Raw genomic sequence first — 18,704 nt, forward strand, 5'->3', positions numbered from 1 at the left:
TAAGTCCTATATATTCAGTAAAATGTAAAATATATATAAATTTACAAAAAGCAGCTACTTTATATTGCAGGTTTTAACACTTTATTTGCTCAATTCCTCCTTCAAGACGTCTGGTTTCAAAGTTGGGAACAACAAAACTTCTCTGATAGTATTTGAGTCAGTTAAGAACATGGCTAATCTATCAATACCGCAACCCCAACCACCGGTAGGAGGTAGACCGTATTCCAAGGCATTACAGAATGTTTCATCAACCAATTGAGCTTCGTCGTCACCTTGATCCTTTTGTCTGGCTTGTTCTTCGAAGCGAGCTCTTTGATCAAACGGATCATTCAATTCAGTGTAAGCGTTACAGATTTCCTTAGTAGCAACAAACACTTCAAAACGTTCACACAAACCTGGTTGATCCCTAGAGTATTTAGCCAATGGGGACATCATTTGCGGGTGACCGAAAATGAAGGTTGGATTGATACAGGTGTCTTCTAGTTCACCGACTAGCTTGTCCAGCATACGAGCGTTCGTCAAAGGTGGTGGACATTCCATTTTATTGTCAGCTAGAACCTTCTTTAAAAATTCACCTGTTTCTGCAGTGTGCAGTTCATCGCCTGGTGGGAAGGTAACGTTAAATCTCTTTTCCAATTCTTCAATCATGTTAATTCTCTTCCATGGTCTGGCAAAGTTGATTTCGTATTCCTTTTCTGCGTTATTTGGATCTGGATGGAACTTGATCTTGTAATCACCGGTGATTTCTTTGACCATCTCGGAAAACAACAATTCAGTCATGTCCATCAAATCGTAGACATCAGCGTAAGCTTGATAAAACTCACAAGTAGTAAACTCTGGGTTATGAGTCATGTCGATACCTTCATTTCTAAACTGTCTACCGATTTCATATACTCTGTCCATACCACCGACAACCAACTGCTTCAAGAACAATTCTGGAGCAATTCTCATGTACATTTGCATATCCAAATCATTGTGATGGGTTACAAATGGCTTAGCAGTAGCACCACCAGCAATAACGTTCATCATAGGAGTCTCAACCTCAATAAAGTCTCTTTGATCCAAGAATTTTCTGATATAAGTAATTATCTTAGATCTTGTGAGAAAACGACCTCTGGCTTCCTTGTTCATAATCAAGTCCAAGTACCTTTTCCTATACCTAGTTTCTTGGTCCTTAAAACCAAAGTGGTCAGCAGGTAACATATGCAAACAAGGTGTCAATAATTGAATACGTGAAACAAACACTGATATTTCACCTTCACCACCTTTCTTTGGCTGGGTTCTACCAACGTAACCTTCGACACCAACAATATCACCTCTCTTCAACAAAGCGTGATCTTGTTGATATGCACTTTCAGAGTGATAGTCTTGCAATTGTGACATGACTTGAACCTCAACACCATCACCGTGGAAAACGTAGAACTTCAACTTAGAGCCAGATTCTCTCTTAGCATGGATTCTACCAGCAATAGAAACCTTCTCTTCAGGCAAAGATTCACCACGCTTCAAATGAGCATACTTCTTCAAGAACTCCGGCAAAGTGATAGAAACGTGAAATTTGTGTGGATATGGGTTTGGAGAATGAGTCTTTCTCAATTCTTGAATTTGACGAGATCTTGCTTCGAAGTATTGAGAAGGATCAAGGTCAGCAAACACATCTGATGTCTTCTTTTGTTCTGGCTTTGGTTTAGCAGCTGCCTTCTTAGAAGCTTTCTTGGCCTCAACTTGTCTTTGTTTGATACGCTTCTTCAATTCAGATTTTGAAACCATCTCACCAGTTACATCATCCAGATGAAGGTTAGCCACATTTTCAGTGGTCTGTTGAACAGATTCTTCCTGAGACATGATGAATATTTAATATAACAGTACTGGATACTAAAGTAGAAATTCCAAGAGCTCAGTAATGTCTATCTTCGCTGCTTTCAATAATTTAATATACATTGATGAATGTTACTATGTGCCTGAAAATTTTTTCAAAGCTACCCTGACTTTAAATCCAGATTTCAAGACTTAGTCGAGAAGGTCGAGAAGGTAGAGAAGAGAATATTAACACACAATAACACTATCTTTTGATTACTTAAATCAGCATACCTAAACCAGATGCTTTCGAATGCATACATATGATTTATACATGGATATTTCTATTAAGCCAATTTGATTTCTATTTCACATTGCGCTGGCTCTTAACATCTCCCGTTAACAATCCAGAACCTCTTAACACCAAAAAGCAACTATCCTGGCTCTCCATCCCCGATTCTTTATCATTTCTGCGTATTCAAATTCTTCTTGTTTCAAGACCTCAGCATCGTAGATCCTCCTACCATAATCCACATCAATAGATTCTATTGGATTTAGTAGCTTCCAGTTCTTACTATATATACAATAACCGATGCACGAGAAGATCCAGATGGGTAAAGCCATGCATAATTTGAAGAAGGCATTTGCGCTTGGTTTAACAGCAGAGTTCATAGGCGAGATAGCAACCCATAACTGAGCAACAAGAACGAGACCACAGAAGAAAACGGCTACAAAGGATCCAAGGGCACCAGTTTTGGACTTGTAACCAACAGTATCTAGGGATTTTCCATGGTGCTTCATAGCCTTTCTGAACCTGTAGTGTGATAAACAGATCGCACCCCATGTGAACACTTCTGAAAGTCCAGCAATAGCGGCCAACCATTCGAAAATTTCGACCTCATTCTTTGCAACTGCGGTGTATGCGAGAAGGCCTGCGATAGAACAAGCAAGTAGTGCAGTCAAGGGCCTACCGGTTCTGTCAACATAATCTAAAAACTTTGGAGCATAACCTTGCTCTGCCAATGCACATAATAACCTTGGACCGGAAAACATAGCAGAATTTGCAACAGAAATCACAGAAATGAGAATCACAGCGTTGATTATATGTGGAACAACCTTGACACCATGTAGTGACATTGCGATCACGTAAGGAGAAGCAAGACGCTCAAAACCAGCTCCAACTAATTGATCAGAATCATGAGGGACCAAGAACGTTACCAAAGCCATGGATGTAATATAAACAATCAGAATACGGTAAATACCCTTCTTACATGCGCTTGGAATTGCCCTCCTAGGGTTTGGCAACTCATTTACGGATAGCGCATAGAGTTCCATACCTCCATAGGAGAAATAACCAGTAACCAACACAAATGCGATGCCCTTTATCTTTTGAAGTGCAGAACCCTCCACAAACGCACCAGGGTCATTCCAGTATTTGGCGCCAATATACCCACTGTTACCGATACCTCCACAATTGACGATCACACCTAAAATCAGGAACATAGTTATCATTATAACCTTAGCCGCGTTGCAGAAAAATTCAGTTTCTCCGTACATCCACACACCGAAGAAATGGACGAACAGGATCATTAAGTAAAAAATCGTAATGAAAAGCGGCACATAAGATGACAACCAATACTTGATAACAATGGTAGCAGTAATTAATTCCAGCGGTAGCACCGTAACCCACTGTAGACAGTAAACCCACGTAGTAGCGAAACCAATTGGTTTCGATATGAAAATTGAAGAGTAAGAATTATATCCACCTGGCAAAGTAGGATATGTCACAGCCATTTCACCAGCAGCATTCATCATGACATAGGATACCATAGAAACCAAGATATAACCAATTAACAGGGCAGCTGGACCACCGAACCGCAGAGAGTTTGCATTAGCAACCAACAAACCCGTACCTATACCCGTACCTAGTGACATCATCCACACATGTCTCTTACGCATGTCCTGCTTCAGCTTCACTCTTATATCCGTCTTGGTTTCACCATCTTCGCCATCTTCACCTTCTTGTACCTCACCTAGTTCCACTCTCTTAAAGGAATCCACAAACCGGTGTAATAAACTGGTTCTCTCATTTTCACCGCTACTACTTGACACATATTCGGTTTGAGAAGCAAGAGTTTTCTCAAGCTTCAAGCCGTCTTCCACTTTTGCCATTGCAAGAAGACTATGATTAATTTTCGGAGTCTTCAAGAAAGTCACAAATTCAAAACTTTCCTCTTTTTATGCATCCAGATGATCGAAGAGGCATCAATCCAGTGGATCATTAACTTTCTTTATTTCCAAAAAAAATTGGCTTAGTGAGATAAGATGACCGATAAGGTTCAGTCATCTTCCAAAAGCGGTAATGTGTGGGTGGGGGGCGCCCATTATTAAACGATAGCTCACGTGACACTTAAAAATACGTTGACATTACGAATATGTGATATAATGCATATATACATACTAACTAAAACAATACAATAATGATATCATCAAACCGCATGTTGAGGTTAGCATTAGGTTTACTACCAAAGTCCCACTCCATGTTTAACACCAGAAATCGAATAATCTCTTTGTAAACGATGCACTCTTCATACGATTCTTGCGCTCCAACTTTTCTTCCTTAATAATCTCTTCATCGAATATTTGCCTGTGGCATTGCAGATCGATCTTGTCAGCAGGGATGATTATTTTGGTTTCTCTGTTATAGATCTTGTACCCGAAATAGAAGAGACACAAGCATGGGAACGCAAGATAGTTTTGGAAGAACTTCTCAGCATTCAATTTTCCGCCATTACCAATGGGGGAAATTGCAACCCAGAATTGTGCGACTAGAACAACAATATTGAAGAAAATGGCGTAATATGAGCCAATGGAACCGGTCTTTGCCTTATAACCTAACTCCCCAAGTGATCTGCCTTGCTTCTTCATGGCAGACCTAAATCTAACGTGGGAAAGAGATATAGCAGTCCATGTAAACAATTGGGACAAACCTGCAATCGCACTCAACCAAGTGAAAATAGATTCTTGGTTTTCAGATGCAGCCGCAAAGGAAATGAGACCGAAAATACACACCACAATCATTGTTACCAACGGCCTACCTTCTCTGTCTACGTAGGTAAAACTTTTTGGACATAGACCGTTTTCAGCCAATGATAGTAAAATACGTGGTGCGGAATACATCGCTGAATTCCCGACGGAGATGACTGATGTGAGAATAATGAAATTAATAATATGAGGGATAAATTTCACACCATGGAATTCGGCTGCAAGAACAAATGGAGAAGCGTGACTAGATGGATTACTTGGTGAATCTAGCAATTTGTCAGAATCAAAAGGCACCAAGAAGCAAACCAAGAGAATAGGTAACAAAAAGACGAAGACCACTCTATATACCCATCTCTTAGTAGCACGGGGCACAGATTCGCCAGGGTTAGCTTGCTCAGCCGCTGTCAAAGCAATAAATTCAGAACCACCGTACGCAAATGCACTTTGGACCCAAACAGAACATAACCCCTTGAAAGCATCGATGTGATGTGGACCTGCAAAACTGCCAGGATCTCTCCAATATCTAGCACCAATATATCCCTGGTTGGAAGCACCACTATTAAGGGCAATCCCCATAATAACAAAACCGGCCATAAGAATGACCTTCATACTATTAAAAACAAACTCTGCTTCAGCATAGCCTCTTGAACCGAAGAAATGAATACCAATGATGAAAACATAAAATATAGCAACAAAGACATCAGGATTTACAGTATCGGTCCAGTATTTAATGGTCATAGAAGCGGTAACAAGCTCTAATGGCAGCACAATACTCCACTGTAAACCATAGACTAAAGATACTGCAAAACCAAAACCACGATCGACCAGGAATGTAGGATACACATTATAATTACCTGGTAACCCTGAGTAAGCAACACCTAGCTCACAACAAGCCTGAACAACACAGTACAACATGGTAGATGAAGAAAGGAATCCAATGAATAGACCACCTGGACCACCATAATGAAGAGCTTTACCCGTTGCAACTAGTAGACCCGTACCGATACCAGTGCCTAGCGAAATCATGGTCAAATGCCTGGTTTTTATGTTTTGCTTCAGTTTCTTTTGAGCCATACTCAACTCGGAACCGAAGCCCTGTTCCTCTATAGCATGGTCATCCTTTTCTGTACCATGCGCTCTCTTAAAGGAGTCCTTGAATCTTTGTAACTGACTTTTCTCAGCTATAACTGCAGAATTTGTACTTGAAGATGAATCCTGAGCTACCGTCGTGGTAGCCATAGGCTTATCCGATACAAAACCTAGCATATCCTCCTCACTAATATATGGTTAGGGGAAGATTTACAATTAAGTTTTACACTTTAGAAACCTACTAAAACATTATCACAGGATAACTCGGCGCACTTGTAAAAGTACTTTTAACTTATATATATTATGTCTAGTAACAGATATCAGGAAAGCGATTCCTTACTTTTTGCTATATCCAAATAAAAGCGACATCGCTAAACCAAATGAGCGCACATCACTTTTTTCGCTGATTATCAACGCACTTTTGTTTATGCTGGCTCTTGCTATGGCAATCTTGATAAAATAAATAACACGCTTACTTCGTGCTAACGTTCCGAGGTAAGATATTTTATTGTTATTATGCAAGAATATGATAAAGGCCTTCGGAGCGGCAAATCATTTATACCGTCGCTGCAGATGTTTCTGTGTCGAGGCTATTTCTCGGCGCTGCATTGCCGGAATTGGAGAAAAGCAATTAATGTTCAGGAAAAAAAGCCTTCCGTATTATGAGCACTCATAAACCCACCGTATACTCTCCACGGAAATAAATTGAAAATATGCCGCTCAAGAAGGGAAAACGCCTTTACTGATGTTGAATACCCGGCTGAACGATTTTCCTTTTAGTTATGAACAAAGGTAAGACGTCAGGTGAATGTAACGAAATAACAGAGTAGTACTAAAAATGACGTTTTTGTGATACAAAATCGATTCGAAGACTATTCATTAAAAGATCTGTCAATAATATCAAATACAAAACTATATAGTATAGTACAATACAAACGGTCTCTTGTCAGTTTAGATTCACTTAACTGCAGAAAACGTTTTAATGCGTAGCATTTCCGAGGAAATTTTTTAGCACCAGAAATGGTACATCTTGACCCATATAGAAGCATCCTTCATTTTAAGTTGCCACTCGCGGTCCTCCTCCTGTAACTCTTTTTCATCGAAAATCTTTCTATGCGAGATCAAATCAACTTCATTGGCTGGAATGACGAGTTTCCAGTCCTTGTGATAAATTTTGTAACCGAAATATAGCACCACCAAAATTGGAGCTGCTAAATAACTTTGGAAAAAGGCGTTAGCATTCAGTTTTCCATCTTCACCCACAGGAGAAAGAGATACCCAGAATTGGGCGACCAAAATGAGAGAAGCCAGGATCACTGCAATCCAAGAACCCCAGTAACCAGTTTGAGACTTGTAGCCTACTTCACCTAGAGATCTTCCTTGGGCCTTCATTGCATCACGGAATCTAATGTGTGAGAGACAAATAGACATCCAGATGAACATTTGAGATAACCCAGAGATGGCTAATAACCACGTAAAGATAGAATCTTGAGCATCAGATGCAGCAACGAATGCTAGCAGACCAACAATCATTGCAACAATGAAACACAATAATGGTCTACCTTCTCTATCAACATATTTGAACATTTTTGGAGCGTATCCTTGCTCGGCTAATGATAATAACAATCTTGGAGCCGAGTACATGGAAGAGTTTGCAACAGACATAACAGCTACTAAAATAACTGAGTTAATAATATGTGGGACAACTCCAATACCGTGTGAGGCAACAGCAAGAACGAATGGGGAAGCACTGGATTGAGTGCCGGTAGCAGTTAGTTCTGGTGCATCGTATGGAACCAAGAAACACACAAGAACAGTAGTGAACAAATAAATGAATAAGATACGGTAGATAACCTTCTTACATGCACTTGGAATGGACTTTCTTGGGTTTTTTTGTTCAGATGCTGATAGCACCATGACTTCAATACCACCGTATGCGAACGCGGCAAAACAGAAAACGTAGCAAACACCTTTAAAGCCATTAGCAAATCCACCTGGGTTCTTCCAATAGGTAGTACCTATATAGCCAGTGGTACCAGCTCCTCCGACATTAATAATTATACCAAGGATAACAAATCCGATAATCATCAATACTTTGCATGTATTGAAGGCAAACTCTGCTTCAGCATAACCTGCAGCACCGAACAAGTTAATGAAGACAATGACAACATAGAAAATTGCGACAAAGATATCGGGATTGATATCCGTCCAGTATTGAATGATCATAGATGTGGTGACCAACTGCAATGGGAAAACTGTCATCCACTGAATACAGTAAACCCAAGATACAGAAAAACCTAAAGCAGGATCCACTAGGAAGGAAGAATAGGCAGTGTAGTTACCAGCAAGACCTGAGTAACAGATACCCAATTCACCAGCTGCCTGGATAATACAGTACAACATAGCAGAGGCAACGATGTAACCAATCATCAAACCCGCTGGACCAGCTTTAGCTAATGCACGTCCATTACCAACAAGTAGACCAGTACCGATACCAGTTCCAAGAGAAATCATCAATAAATGACGAGACTTAATAGTCTTCTTCATCTTTGACGTAACACCAGATTCTGGATCGTCATTTTCTTTACTTTCAGCATTTATAGAAGTGTCATCTCTCTTGAAAGAATCAACAAATCTTACAAAAAGACCTTTCTTCTCCTTAGCAGATGTGATTGACACCTTCACTGTTTCACCGTTTGTAAGATCCTTTTTCAGGGACGAATTAGATGTAATATCTGACATTAAACAGCAATGTTGTTATGTCAAGAGTAAAAATATATTCTTAGATGTATCAATAACTTTTATTATTTGAGCTCAAACAGGTGTTAATGCAAACGAACAAAAGATTATTTGCCGCAGTTTCAATTTTTAAATATCTTTGAAAGCACTTCTGTTATTTTTGCCTATACTGGAATCTGACGAGAAACTTTCTTTCAATAATCAGCGGAACTATTGATATAAGAAAATATTTCGTTTTTTGTCGTTTGTTGAAATTTACAAAAATAATAGAAAACTTTTCAAGTTATTATATTCATGATGGTTCGAAGTTGGCTTCGCTTTTAGAGTCAACTCCAGAGTTGTATAATCAGTGCGTTCGACGAGATGGACCAAAAATAGTAGACCGGCTTAAAAGAACTGTGGGTAAAAGTATTAGTAGTATTGTACGAATGTACTTGGTGTACTATAAAGGTACTCCCGACTTAGAATACATCGCACGCGTAGGGGAAGGAAAATCACAAGAAAGTACTAACATTCCACTATTCTTTGTAATGAAAAAGAAACATTGTCCAAAAAAAAAAAAAATTCCGGGGAAAAAGCACCGGATCAGGGCTTGTCAGCATTCTTTTCTATCCAAGCTTTTAGTTGGAGCCAATTCACATAACCATTCTGTGCGGACAGACAAAAGTAGTCCACAGGCAAGGTTTTTCGCACAGAGACCAGAGTGGGAATCTCTGTTACACCGAACCTCATAACACCTTCGCGATTATTAATAAAATCCATTTCGACATCGCATATGTTAATCCTCCTTTCAGTCTCATACAAGACTATCTTGTTCAGTGCACCTGTAAGTTCATCTGCCTTCTGATGGCCGCGGAATGTAAAATTGAGTATTAAAGGCGTAGTGTGACTGTATAATAGGGTCTCATTGAGTTCCTCGTAGTTTCTAATCGGTAAAAAGCATTTATTTGGACCATTAATATTTACTTCAGCGTAACTAGAAGCTCCAGTAGTCGACGCTGGAGGGTAAATTAGTTTCGAGAACCACGATTGACATCTTGGGGTAGTGAAGAGCGTTCTAGTCAAAGGGAACGCATTTAGGCGGACCGCACAGAAGGAACTATTACCAGTTAGGAGCATGACTCAGACAAAGCGTACCGTTTTGGTTTAGTAAGAATACACTTCGCAAGCTTCTCAGCAAAATGAGTAATTAAGAATCAAAATTGCGTCACGTGAAAAATCTGTAAGATAAACCCCGTTAATGAGGCTTTATATAGTCACGTGTCGCTGAGAAAAGTGTAGCTTTTCGAGCCTTAACCTTGAATGGTACCAATTAGACAGATCTATTTCCCGGGATTATTCAAATTAAAGTAAAGTTTGAATTCAATAGCATATTTACGTACAATAGTGTATAAATGGAGTTTTTCCGTAATTTATTAAAAAATGAATTTAGAGGTCCATTATAATCTGCAAATAAATACTCAAATGTAATACTCACCGGCATTTCAGTCAATTGCCACTGGCAACATAGTCCTTACTCTCCGGGCAGGTTATTTATTTGATACACCTCCAGACATTGAGGCGTCCGGTTTCAGGCGTAATGTCATGTGACTGGCACGTGCCAGTATTTTGTAAAGATACCAAAAAAGTGGAAGCTCGCGGCCATCAGTAGAGGAAGCTAAACACCACCCCATTTTGCTGTAAGGAGAGAAGGACCCCCGCCACCCGAAAAAGTTTAATGCTGAACGTAGCACCTTTAATGATTATAAAAACATATCATTTTTCGTAACTCGCTCGTTGGTTAGTTAGACTCTAGTCGCTACATACAGGCTTTAATTTACATAAACGTATATACACAATGGCCAGGACATTCTTTGTTGGTGGTAACTTTAAGTTGAACGGTTCAAAGCAATCTATTAAGGAGATTGTTGAAAGATTGAACACCGCATCTATTGCTGAAAATGTCGAAGTGGTGATCTGCCCTCCAGCTCCATACTTAGAATACGCTTCTAACTTGGTTACCAAGAAGCAAGTCACTGTTGGTGCTCAAAACGCATACCTAAAGGCATCTGGTGCTTTCACAGGTGAAAACTCTGTTGAGCAGATCAAGGACGTTGGTGCCAAGTGGGTCATCTTGGGTCATTCTGAGAGAAGAACTTATTTCAATGAAAGCGATGAACTAATTGCTGATAAGACTAAGTTTGCTTTGGATAACGGTGTTGGTGTTATCTTGTGTATTGGTGAAACTTTGGAAGAGAAAAAGGCTGGCATTACCTTAGACGTTGTTAAGAGACAATTGGACGCAGCAATTGCTAAAGTTTCCGACTGGACTAACGTTGTTATTGCATACGAACCTGTGTGGGCTATTGGTACTGGTTTAGCAGCTACTGCAGATGATGCTCAAGAAATCCACCACCAAATCAGAGAATACCTCGCTGAAAAATTATCCCGCGAAGTTGCTGATAAAACTAGAATTTTGTACGGAGGTTCTGCTAATGGTTCAAATGCTTCCTCCTTCAAGGAAAAACGTGACGTTGACGGTTTCTTGGTCGGTGGTGCATCCTTAAAGCCTGAGTTTGTGGACATCATCAACTCTAGACAATAAATGTCTGATAAATAGTCGGCCGACATATCACAGATATATACATTCGTTAATATTTCTTACACAAGCACCCCATAGTAATGCGCGCGAGGGTATTTGCGAGCTAGCTCTGGCCATTGTACGACAAATTCATCCACTATTGGTTGAAGCAAGCGACCGGTAAGGCTCAGTGTCTCAGTACGCGCCAATGACTCCACATATAGCAATTTAAATCTTCTAAAGGTGAAAAATTCTAGTAGCCTCAACCAAAACACTAGTACACAGCACGTCCCTGGTCCGTTAAGCAATACCACGTACCCCATGTCCGGGGAAAAATCTCTGGTCACGTGACGAACGGCATGGAATGACTGTAGTAGTGCACGCGATACGCTGACTACCGAATCGGACAAACCGCTCCCGACCTCCCGCGCCTTCAATAACGGGACATATTCAATCCGGGTTGCCTCTATACCTTCCCCTTGCCGCCAATGTTCGAACTTCGCTACGCTGTCACTGTCCGAATACCCAACAAGAAGCTCACTACTACAATCAAGCAATTGCGCCTTATAAGTACCCAAAATTCGCAGCATTTCACCTGTGTGTCCACCGGAGCCAAGAAATGCAAAGATACGAACCCGCCGCTTCCGCTTTCGAACGGGACTTTTCTGCTCATGTGATCTCAACAAAGGAAGCATAACCGCCAACCGGACAGTAGCCAGAGTCCATATCAGCATCAGAACTGAGAATAGCGCCCAAATCATGTTCATCTTGGCGTTGCGCTTTTCTGATATTGATATAACGGTACTGTGTTAATAACAATTGGGTTTTTTTTTTATTAATGAAGATGTCAGTCCATAAAAGTAATTAACTAAACTCCACCAAGAAAAACATAATTTTAGAACGTTTCAGTTCATTACGTGGAAGGCGAATATATTCAAGAAGCCCGCGGCGTGCTACCTCCGACCGAGCTTACAATGCCTCGATTGCAAAGAGCAATATCATATTTCTTCTTCCAACTCGATAGGTTATAACCACTGTCTTCGAAGCAATATATATAGCACTTTGCTATACTTCCGCTTACCGCTCACGTCCGAGGATTTACCTAGCGCGTTTGTCTTACACTCCTTCATTGCTCCCCCGCGTCCCCTGTCCGGGCATCACGGGTGGCAAACCTGTCGTTGGCAGCCTTTTTTTCTTTTTTTCTGGTTTTTTTTCCCTCCGACTTACTGTCAAAGCGGCCTTCTGAAGGGGGGCAAGAACACAAAACAGGATTCAAATATATATAATAGTTTCTTTCTTATCGCTAGGATAAACAGGAGTATATATACAAGGAATAGTTTAAGATTTGTTCCTGAGGAGGAGAAGAGAGGATCTACCAAGGTGAGCAGGACGAGCGCAGCCAGACGAATACAACTAGACAAGAGCAGTGACATCTATCTACATCGGATCTGAAAAAACAACAGGGAGGACTACTGTGAGTAAAATCTAGGACAGGCATTTAGAAGAGAAGTGACAACGTGCGAGACGAAAGGTAGGCGCTTTTTTTTTTTTTGTTTGTTTTATTTGAACAGGTGCGTTAAAAGTTAGGCGACACTCACCCACTCATAAGACAGTGTAAAACTAAAGAAAAAAAAAGATTCAGCAAGGAATCAAGCAATGTCCAACCGTAAGAATACCGCAGCAAGTCTGTTGTTACGACAATACAGAGAGCTAACGCATCCGAAAAAGGCAATCCCGTCGTTTCATATTGAACTAGACGATGACAGCAATATTTTCTTGTGGAATATAGGCGTGATGGTGTTGAACGAGGACTCCATCTACCACGGGGGTTATTTTAAGGCGCAAATGCGTTTTCCAGAGGATTTTCCATTTAGTCCGCCAAGTTTTAGATTCACGCCTGCGATATATCACCCGAACGTTTATAGAGATGGCAGGTTGTGTATATCCATCTTGCATCAGAGCGGAGACCCCACGTCGGATGAGCCTGACTCTGAGACGTGGTCGCCTGTACAAACTGTGGAGAGCGTCTTGATTTCGATTGTATCGCTTCTAGAGGACCCAAATATTTCTTCCCCAGCAAATGTTGATGCCGCAGTGGATTACAGAAAAAACCCCGAGCAGTATAAGCAGCGCGTTAAGCTAGAGGTGGAGCGTTCAAAGCAGGACATCCCCCCAGGGTTTGTTATGCCGAGTTCGCAGACAGCGTATATATCGCAGCGTAATGCAGAGCCTGAGGAATCAAAAGATGTAGGGGACAACTTCTGGTACGACAGCGAGGAAGACGACGACATGTATGGCGACGACGACGATGGTGAGGAAGGCGAGGATGATGACGAAGAACCAGAATTTGAAGAAGAGGACGATGACGATAGCATGGATAACGACAGCGTTATGGATAAGAGGAAACCTGACAAGGCAGATGAAGAGTCTGAAGATGTAGATGATGTCAAGCTAGATATAAATAAATAAAAAATGAGCAAAAAGAACAAAAAACAACGTCGAAGTCAGGCATCCCGCCAGCTCCACAGAATGTGAAGCGTTCAAGCATTTATTATTCGTTTTTAATTTAGTTATGAATCATTTTTTCATCTGAATGTATTAACTGTGCGTTTGATTTTCTTTCTTCTTACTCTCGCGCTAGCAAACACTTTAAACAGGGAAAGAAACAAAAGACCTTTGCAAGCTTGACCCTTCTAGCTAGACAAACAATAATACACTACATAGTTTTTACAACGTATATTACCTCCATACATTTACAGCATTGCCATGCTTCATAGTGGTAACTTAAAGCAAGTGCTCCGCCGATCATTAGAACCAATTAAAACCCCTGTTTCAACATACCAAATTCAGTCTGCTGTCCTTCTATCGGCAAAAACAGGGTCCATAGTCTCGTTTGCAGGGAATGATTCTAACAAAACTTCGAATAAAGAGAATCTCAACCACTTAAAGATGATGGCCTTGCTCATTAGGGAAAAATGGGCAGAAGATGAACAAGATCCATCAGCACAGGCGACCAAAAGCTGCTATCCTACAACCATACCGACTTCTTCTGAAAAGCAAGATGGTGCAGTTCAATCGTATACATCTCGCATCTATACATGCGGTCTTGAAGACCTCCATACGTGTGTCGCTCAAATTCCAGGTTCCGACCTCTTGTTACTCTTTATCGGTGACTCGGCATTTCCTCATGGGTTACTCGTTATGAAAATGAAAAATACCCTTGGTGCATTCAAGGATGTTTATGGCTATAAACTGGACTAGAGTCATTATATATATCGAGATAGTACCATATAACTAACGTATTCATCCTATATGTTCTTCTTAACTAAGTATAGCCCTTCCGAAACCTTTGTCGCGTTAATATTACCCGGACTTCATAACCTTGTCATTTTCCAGGCTGGGTTAAAGAACGCGTCCTAGTTATGCCCAACATAACAATGTCCCGCTTTCGATTTCTTAGCTATACAACCTACAACTCGTGTCTTGAGAGTAAAAAGCTCTGATACTGTGCACCAGGTTTGGTTCCGTGATAAAAGAGAGATAGTTCATACTGGGCTTGTTGCGTCCATTAATAGTACGTGTTACACTAAACATAATACGCAATGGATTCTCCTTCTAAAATGCAGGCCCCTTCAACAGTGAAGGTCCTTAGATCTCCGCTAAAGGAAAGCGATCCCAACCATCAGCGTAGGTTGACAAAAACCGGTTCGATTTTGGCGCCTACTTCTGCTTCAACTCAGTTATTTCCTGGAAAGAAACGGTCCCTTAATCTACTGGAAGAAACTGAAAGGGGGCGTCATAAGCGTTCGAAGCAAGCAGGTTTGCCATATAATGCAGGAGGTGTTTCAAGTAGGTCAATTGAGGGTGCAGTATTAATCTCTAGACAACAAGCGCAACGTCGTGCTGAACAGTCTAAGATAACGGCAAAAGATCTGTTAGATTGGCAGCAAAACTGGCGACGTATCATGCGTAAGGACACCAGGATATATTTCGATACAGCTATAACTGATAATAAGCTGGAGAAGCGAAGGGATTTGCTCAAATGTGGATTCACATTTCTTGGTGCTCGCATGAAAGTATTTTTTGACATGGAAGTAACAATTGTTATAACTAGTCGAAAGTTAGATAAATATGACAATTTGGCTGAAACAGATGTGTTATACAGAGCTCATAAAACCGGTTACATGAAAATATGGAATTATGAGAAGGCTACTCGGTTCTTAAGAAATTTAGACATCGATTTGGATACTTTAGAAAGTCAGCAGTTGCTGTTGGGTGAGAATTCAAACGGTTCCATGCTGTTGAAAACAGAAAACTTGCATCACTCTAATGTGCTACTTACAAATTCACGCTCTGCGGAAACTAATGTAACGACCACTCTCTCTAATCTTTTGGAGAACGAGAAAATATATGGGCCAAGTGATCGAGATCCCAGGACCAAGCGGGATGACATTCATTATTTTAAGCATCCACATGTTTATCTGTATGACTTATGGCAGACTTGGGCTCCATTAATAACTATGGAATGGAAGCCTTCTGAACTTACAGACCCGAATAAGCTGCCTTACCCTACTGTGAAACCAGGTACTTTTGGGAGATGCCCATTTGTTGGTGATGGGAATTGTGACGAACAGTCTACTAGGCGTATAACGAAAAGATACAAGCGAGATTGTTTGAACGAAAAATATGCTTTAAAACTGAGACTTATTTATCAGGTATCTGCAGAACCAAGGTTAGTTTCAACTCTTCCTGAAGATGAGCAACCTATGATCCTGTCCTATTCTCAAAAATATCCTAATAGTATGACAAAATATATGGAAGTCATGCGGATTGATGATGATAGATGTAAGAAACCCCTTCCAGTAGCGTTGCTAACGAGGCAGGAGACCACTGGAGAGGAAGGCCTCGCAAATGACGACTTATGCAAGCATAAAAGTAGGATTCCACAGGAAATTAAAGCAAGTGGTGTACATCTATCCATAGATACTAATGGTGGGTCTTTTTCAGTTGGCAATGGTTTAGCTCCGATTAAGGCATCCAACGTTAATAAGAACTTAAAGTCATTGAACAGGCTTGTAGTTGATCGCAAATTCACACAGCAGACGATTCCACCGCCTCCCCAAGCAACAAACAATAGTGCATCTGGGACGTCGGGTACTTGCAGTTTAAAGAAAACAACATCCCTACAGGAAAATGGTACCGTCAATCATGTAGTGACAGCTATTCCTACTACGGCTACCGCTACGGCTACCGCTACAACTAACGCTGCCGCTGCTAACTTCCCTGCAGCTTCAACGGCTACAACCATTCCAAGTCCCACTCCTGTAAAGCGCCCTTTACAAGGTAAACTAGGTGGTGGATACTGTGAAAATTGTCGAGTAAAGTATGACCACTTAGACCAGCATATCCATACCGAAAAGCATCAAAGCTTTGCAGAGAATAGTATTAACTTCGAAAAGATAGACTCTCTTATTACCACGCTACGCGAAGAATACAACCTGTACGGCTCATCACAATAAAATCGCAATACTTGTCTTTCACTAATATCGTCATCTGCTTCCATAGTGTGACGAAGTCGGCTGCATACAAATCAAGTATATATATATATATATATTGCACAAAACAAACATAATGATAATAAAGATACTACTAAATCCTATGCCGAGACTTGGCTACATGAAAGTTCCATTCACTACTGAATCCTCTTGTTACTGCTGGTAATAACTCAGCTCCTAAAGGATCACTCTAGTAAAATAACATATTAGACAACTATTTACTTTCTAGAGTCACTATTACTTGAATAGTGTTATCGCTATATACTTCCACCGCGGCTAGTTGTACGGCTAGTTGTCCCGTCAGAAGGAAAAGTGTTAATACGGTTTCTTACCTATTGGACACAAACGGAATCTTTAATGCAGCCGCAGCAGGTTATTTAAAATGAACAAACATCTAAGAATAGTACGTCGCTATCATCCTAATATTAACATCCTATATTTCGCAACTTTACGTTGACTTGTATATACCGTTAAATAATGTAATACTGACCCGGTATCTAAAACAACGGCAAGCATGGTGGGAAAGCCAATGTGTGATTCTTAACAGAATACACACCACTTTATCCGACTCTATCGAAAAATCTCTCTATTGTTTCATGGTATTTTTCTAGTCGGCATTGTTAATCCATTGTTAAGTTAGTTAAACTTTATTAGATAAGAAAGGACCTTACAGCTATAAAACAATAGCCAACCATTCTGGTAGTGTCTAGTTGAGAAGCTAATCACCAGCTAAGCCAGGCTTGATTAAGCAAATTTAATAACAATGTGGTTAGGCTGTAGGCCTCCCTTTTATTTTTTTTGCTAACTGTATGACTTCCCTTAGATCAATACGCCGTCATTTTTCGACTATGACCGCAACGCAGCGTAGTACTAGAAAACAGGCGTGTCGAGTACAATGTCTTCCACTCCATCAAGTACCTTTTCTTTTTAGCTAGCTCTGAGCCATCGTTAAGCAATTTTTGATGTGAATGTTGACCCAACGACTGCTTTTGTATAACCCATACAGAATGACTTGTCGCTCTATTACTGCAGTTTTGGTGAGCTCCTAAGTTATCAATGTTATAAGTAATTAGAACGTATACCAGTTGTGATGGTTGTTGTTAGATACCGCATACGACGTTCGAAAGACGAGGCAGCAGCGGACAAACAAACAGCGTCAGGCAAAGGCTCTGGTGGCCAAGGTTCCAAAGACTCTGGAGTAGTTAAGAGGACAGAGAGAAGATCGAGAAATGGGTGTCTAACCTGTCGCTCTCGGAAAAAGAAGTGTGATGAAAGAAAACCTTTGTGTACCAGCTGTCGCCGAAATATGCTGCCGTGCCGATGGTTGGATATAGAAACGGCAGCTCTTACTTCTATTTCCTCACATGGTGATATCCTAGACTCTGAACCACCAGATAGGTTCCTAAACTGCACTCTAGAGAATTGGAAGTGTGAATACGAAGTGGTGGGCGATTATTGGTTCTTTTCGCTACCGCGCAAAGAGAAAATATTCGAATATACAGTAATACTGGAAAAAGATAACACGCTTTGGAGACTTCGTGCAGATGAACCACTAAAGCAACCTTTGAGTAAGTTTCCGACTCATGGACAGCTTGATAAAAAAAGTAGCTTTGGCGCAGGCGCCCGTTCTGGTAAGTTACTAAAATTTCACCTAGGTTCAGAAAGACCAACAACTGATACAAATTACTTGCTAGCTTCAATGGGCCTACCTATGCAAAACGGGGAGCTTTTCATGCTGTAAACGCAGGTTCCATGCGAGGTTTATTGCTAGACTTTTAATGCTTGGGTTTCAAAATCCAAATTTATGATGGGGATGAGCTAAAAAATTTGATCTTGTTAGCTCTAATGTTTTTACTCATTGCAGATATGTGAGTTCAATGAAGTCCATTGATACAGGTTTTGCTATTTCCTTTTTGATT

At 40.6% G+C, this 18,704-nt stretch overlaps 11 protein-coding genes across 11 annotated transcripts; 5 read left to right on the forward strand and 6 right to left on the reverse strand.

Moving 5' to 3' along the window:
• Nucleotides 1-81: 81 nt before the first annotated feature.
• KRS1 (lysine--tRNA ligase KRS1) lies at nucleotides 82-1,845 on the reverse strand (the record flags this gene model as incomplete). Its single annotated transcript, XM_018133882.1, has 1 exon — nucleotides 82-1,845. The coding sequence occupies one exon, from the start codon at nucleotides 1,843-1,845 to the stop codon at nucleotides 82-84; it is 1,764 nt and encodes a 587-aa protein (XP_017989371.1).
• A 369-nt stretch (nucleotides 1,846-2,214) lies between these two features.
• AW171_hschr74411 (HGR037Cp) lies at nucleotides 2,215-3,969 on the reverse strand (the record flags this gene model as incomplete). Its single annotated transcript, XM_018133883.1, has 1 exon — nucleotides 2,215-3,969. One exon carries the CDS (start codon nucleotides 3,967-3,969, stop codon nucleotides 2,215-2,217), a length of 1,755 nt encoding a protein of 584 aa, XP_017989372.1.
• Nucleotides 3,970-4,341: 372 nt separating this feature from the next.
• On the reverse strand, nucleotides 4,342-6,108 carry AW171_hschr74412 (amino acid permease; the record flags this gene model as incomplete). Its single annotated transcript, XM_018133884.1, has 1 exon — nucleotides 4,342-6,108. One exon carries the CDS (start codon nucleotides 6,106-6,108, stop codon nucleotides 4,342-4,344), a length of 1,767 nt encoding a protein of 588 aa, XP_017989373.1.
• An 831-nt stretch (nucleotides 6,109-6,939) lies between these two features.
• On the reverse strand, nucleotides 6,940-8,673 carry AW171_hschr74413 (amino acid permease; the record flags this gene model as incomplete). The annotated part of the gene is made up of 1 exon (XM_018133885.1): nucleotides 6,940-8,673. One exon carries the CDS (start codon nucleotides 8,671-8,673, stop codon nucleotides 6,940-6,942), a length of 1,734 nt encoding a protein of 577 aa, XP_017989374.1.
• Nucleotides 8,674-9,255: 582 nt separating this feature from the next.
• On the reverse strand, nucleotides 9,256-9,789 carry AW171_hschr74414 (HGR040Cp; the record flags this gene model as incomplete). The annotated part of the gene is made up of 1 exon (XM_018133886.1): nucleotides 9,256-9,789. One exon carries the CDS (start codon nucleotides 9,787-9,789, stop codon nucleotides 9,256-9,258), a length of 534 nt encoding a protein of 177 aa, XP_017989375.1.
• A 718-nt stretch (nucleotides 9,790-10,507) lies between these two features.
• On the forward strand, nucleotides 10,508-11,254 carry TPI1 (triose-phosphate isomerase TPI1; the record flags this gene model as incomplete). Its single annotated transcript, XM_018133887.1, has 1 exon — nucleotides 10,508-11,254. The coding sequence occupies one exon, from the start codon at nucleotides 10,508-10,510 to the stop codon at nucleotides 11,252-11,254; it is 747 nt and encodes a 248-aa protein (XP_017989376.1).
• Nucleotides 11,255-11,310: 56 nt separating this feature from the next.
• On the reverse strand, nucleotides 11,311-11,997 carry ALG14 (N-acetylglucosaminyldiphosphodolichol N-acetylglucosaminyltransferase anchoring subunit ALG14; the record flags this gene model as incomplete). The annotated part of the gene is made up of 1 exon (XM_018133888.1): nucleotides 11,311-11,997. One exon carries the CDS (start codon nucleotides 11,995-11,997, stop codon nucleotides 11,311-11,313), a length of 687 nt encoding a protein of 228 aa, XP_017989377.1.
• An 889-nt stretch (nucleotides 11,998-12,886) lies between these two features.
• On the forward strand, nucleotides 12,887-13,699 carry CDC34 (SCF E2 ubiquitin-protein ligase catalytic subunit CDC34; the record flags this gene model as incomplete). The annotated part of the gene is made up of 1 exon (XM_018133889.1): nucleotides 12,887-13,699. The coding sequence occupies one exon, from the start codon at nucleotides 12,887-12,889 to the stop codon at nucleotides 13,697-13,699; it is 813 nt and encodes a 270-aa protein (XP_017989378.1).
• Nucleotides 13,700-13,996: 297 nt separating this feature from the next.
• SLM4 (Slm4p) lies at nucleotides 13,997-14,491 on the forward strand (the record flags this gene model as incomplete). The annotated part of the gene is made up of 1 exon (XM_018133890.1): nucleotides 13,997-14,491. The coding sequence occupies one exon, from the start codon at nucleotides 13,997-13,999 to the stop codon at nucleotides 14,489-14,491; it is 495 nt and encodes a 164-aa protein (XP_017989379.1).
• A 341-nt stretch (nucleotides 14,492-14,832) lies between these two features.
• DBF4 (protein serine/threonine kinase activating protein DBF4) lies at nucleotides 14,833-16,749 on the forward strand (the record flags this gene model as incomplete). Its single annotated transcript, XM_018133891.1, has 1 exon — nucleotides 14,833-16,749. The coding sequence occupies one exon, from the start codon at nucleotides 14,833-14,835 to the stop codon at nucleotides 16,747-16,749; it is 1,917 nt and encodes a 638-aa protein (XP_017989380.1).
• A 1,126-nt stretch (nucleotides 16,750-17,875) lies between these two features.
• On the forward strand, nucleotides 17,876-18,526 carry AW171_hschr74420 (Zn(II)2Cys6 transcription factor domain-containing protein; the record flags this gene model as incomplete). The annotated part of the gene is made up of 1 exon (XM_018133892.1): nucleotides 17,876-18,526. One exon carries the CDS (start codon nucleotides 17,876-17,878, stop codon nucleotides 18,524-18,526), a length of 651 nt encoding a protein of 216 aa, XP_017989381.1.
• Between the last annotated feature and the right edge of the window lie 178 nt (nucleotides 18,527-18,704).

This window comes from Eremothecium sinecaudum, chromosome VII (genome assembly GCF_001548555.1).
Source record: "Eremothecium sinecaudum strain ATCC 58844 chromosome VII, complete sequence".
NCBI classification, from domain to species: Eukaryota; Fungi; Ascomycota; class Saccharomycetes; order Saccharomycetales; family Saccharomycetaceae; genus Eremothecium; species Eremothecium sinecaudum.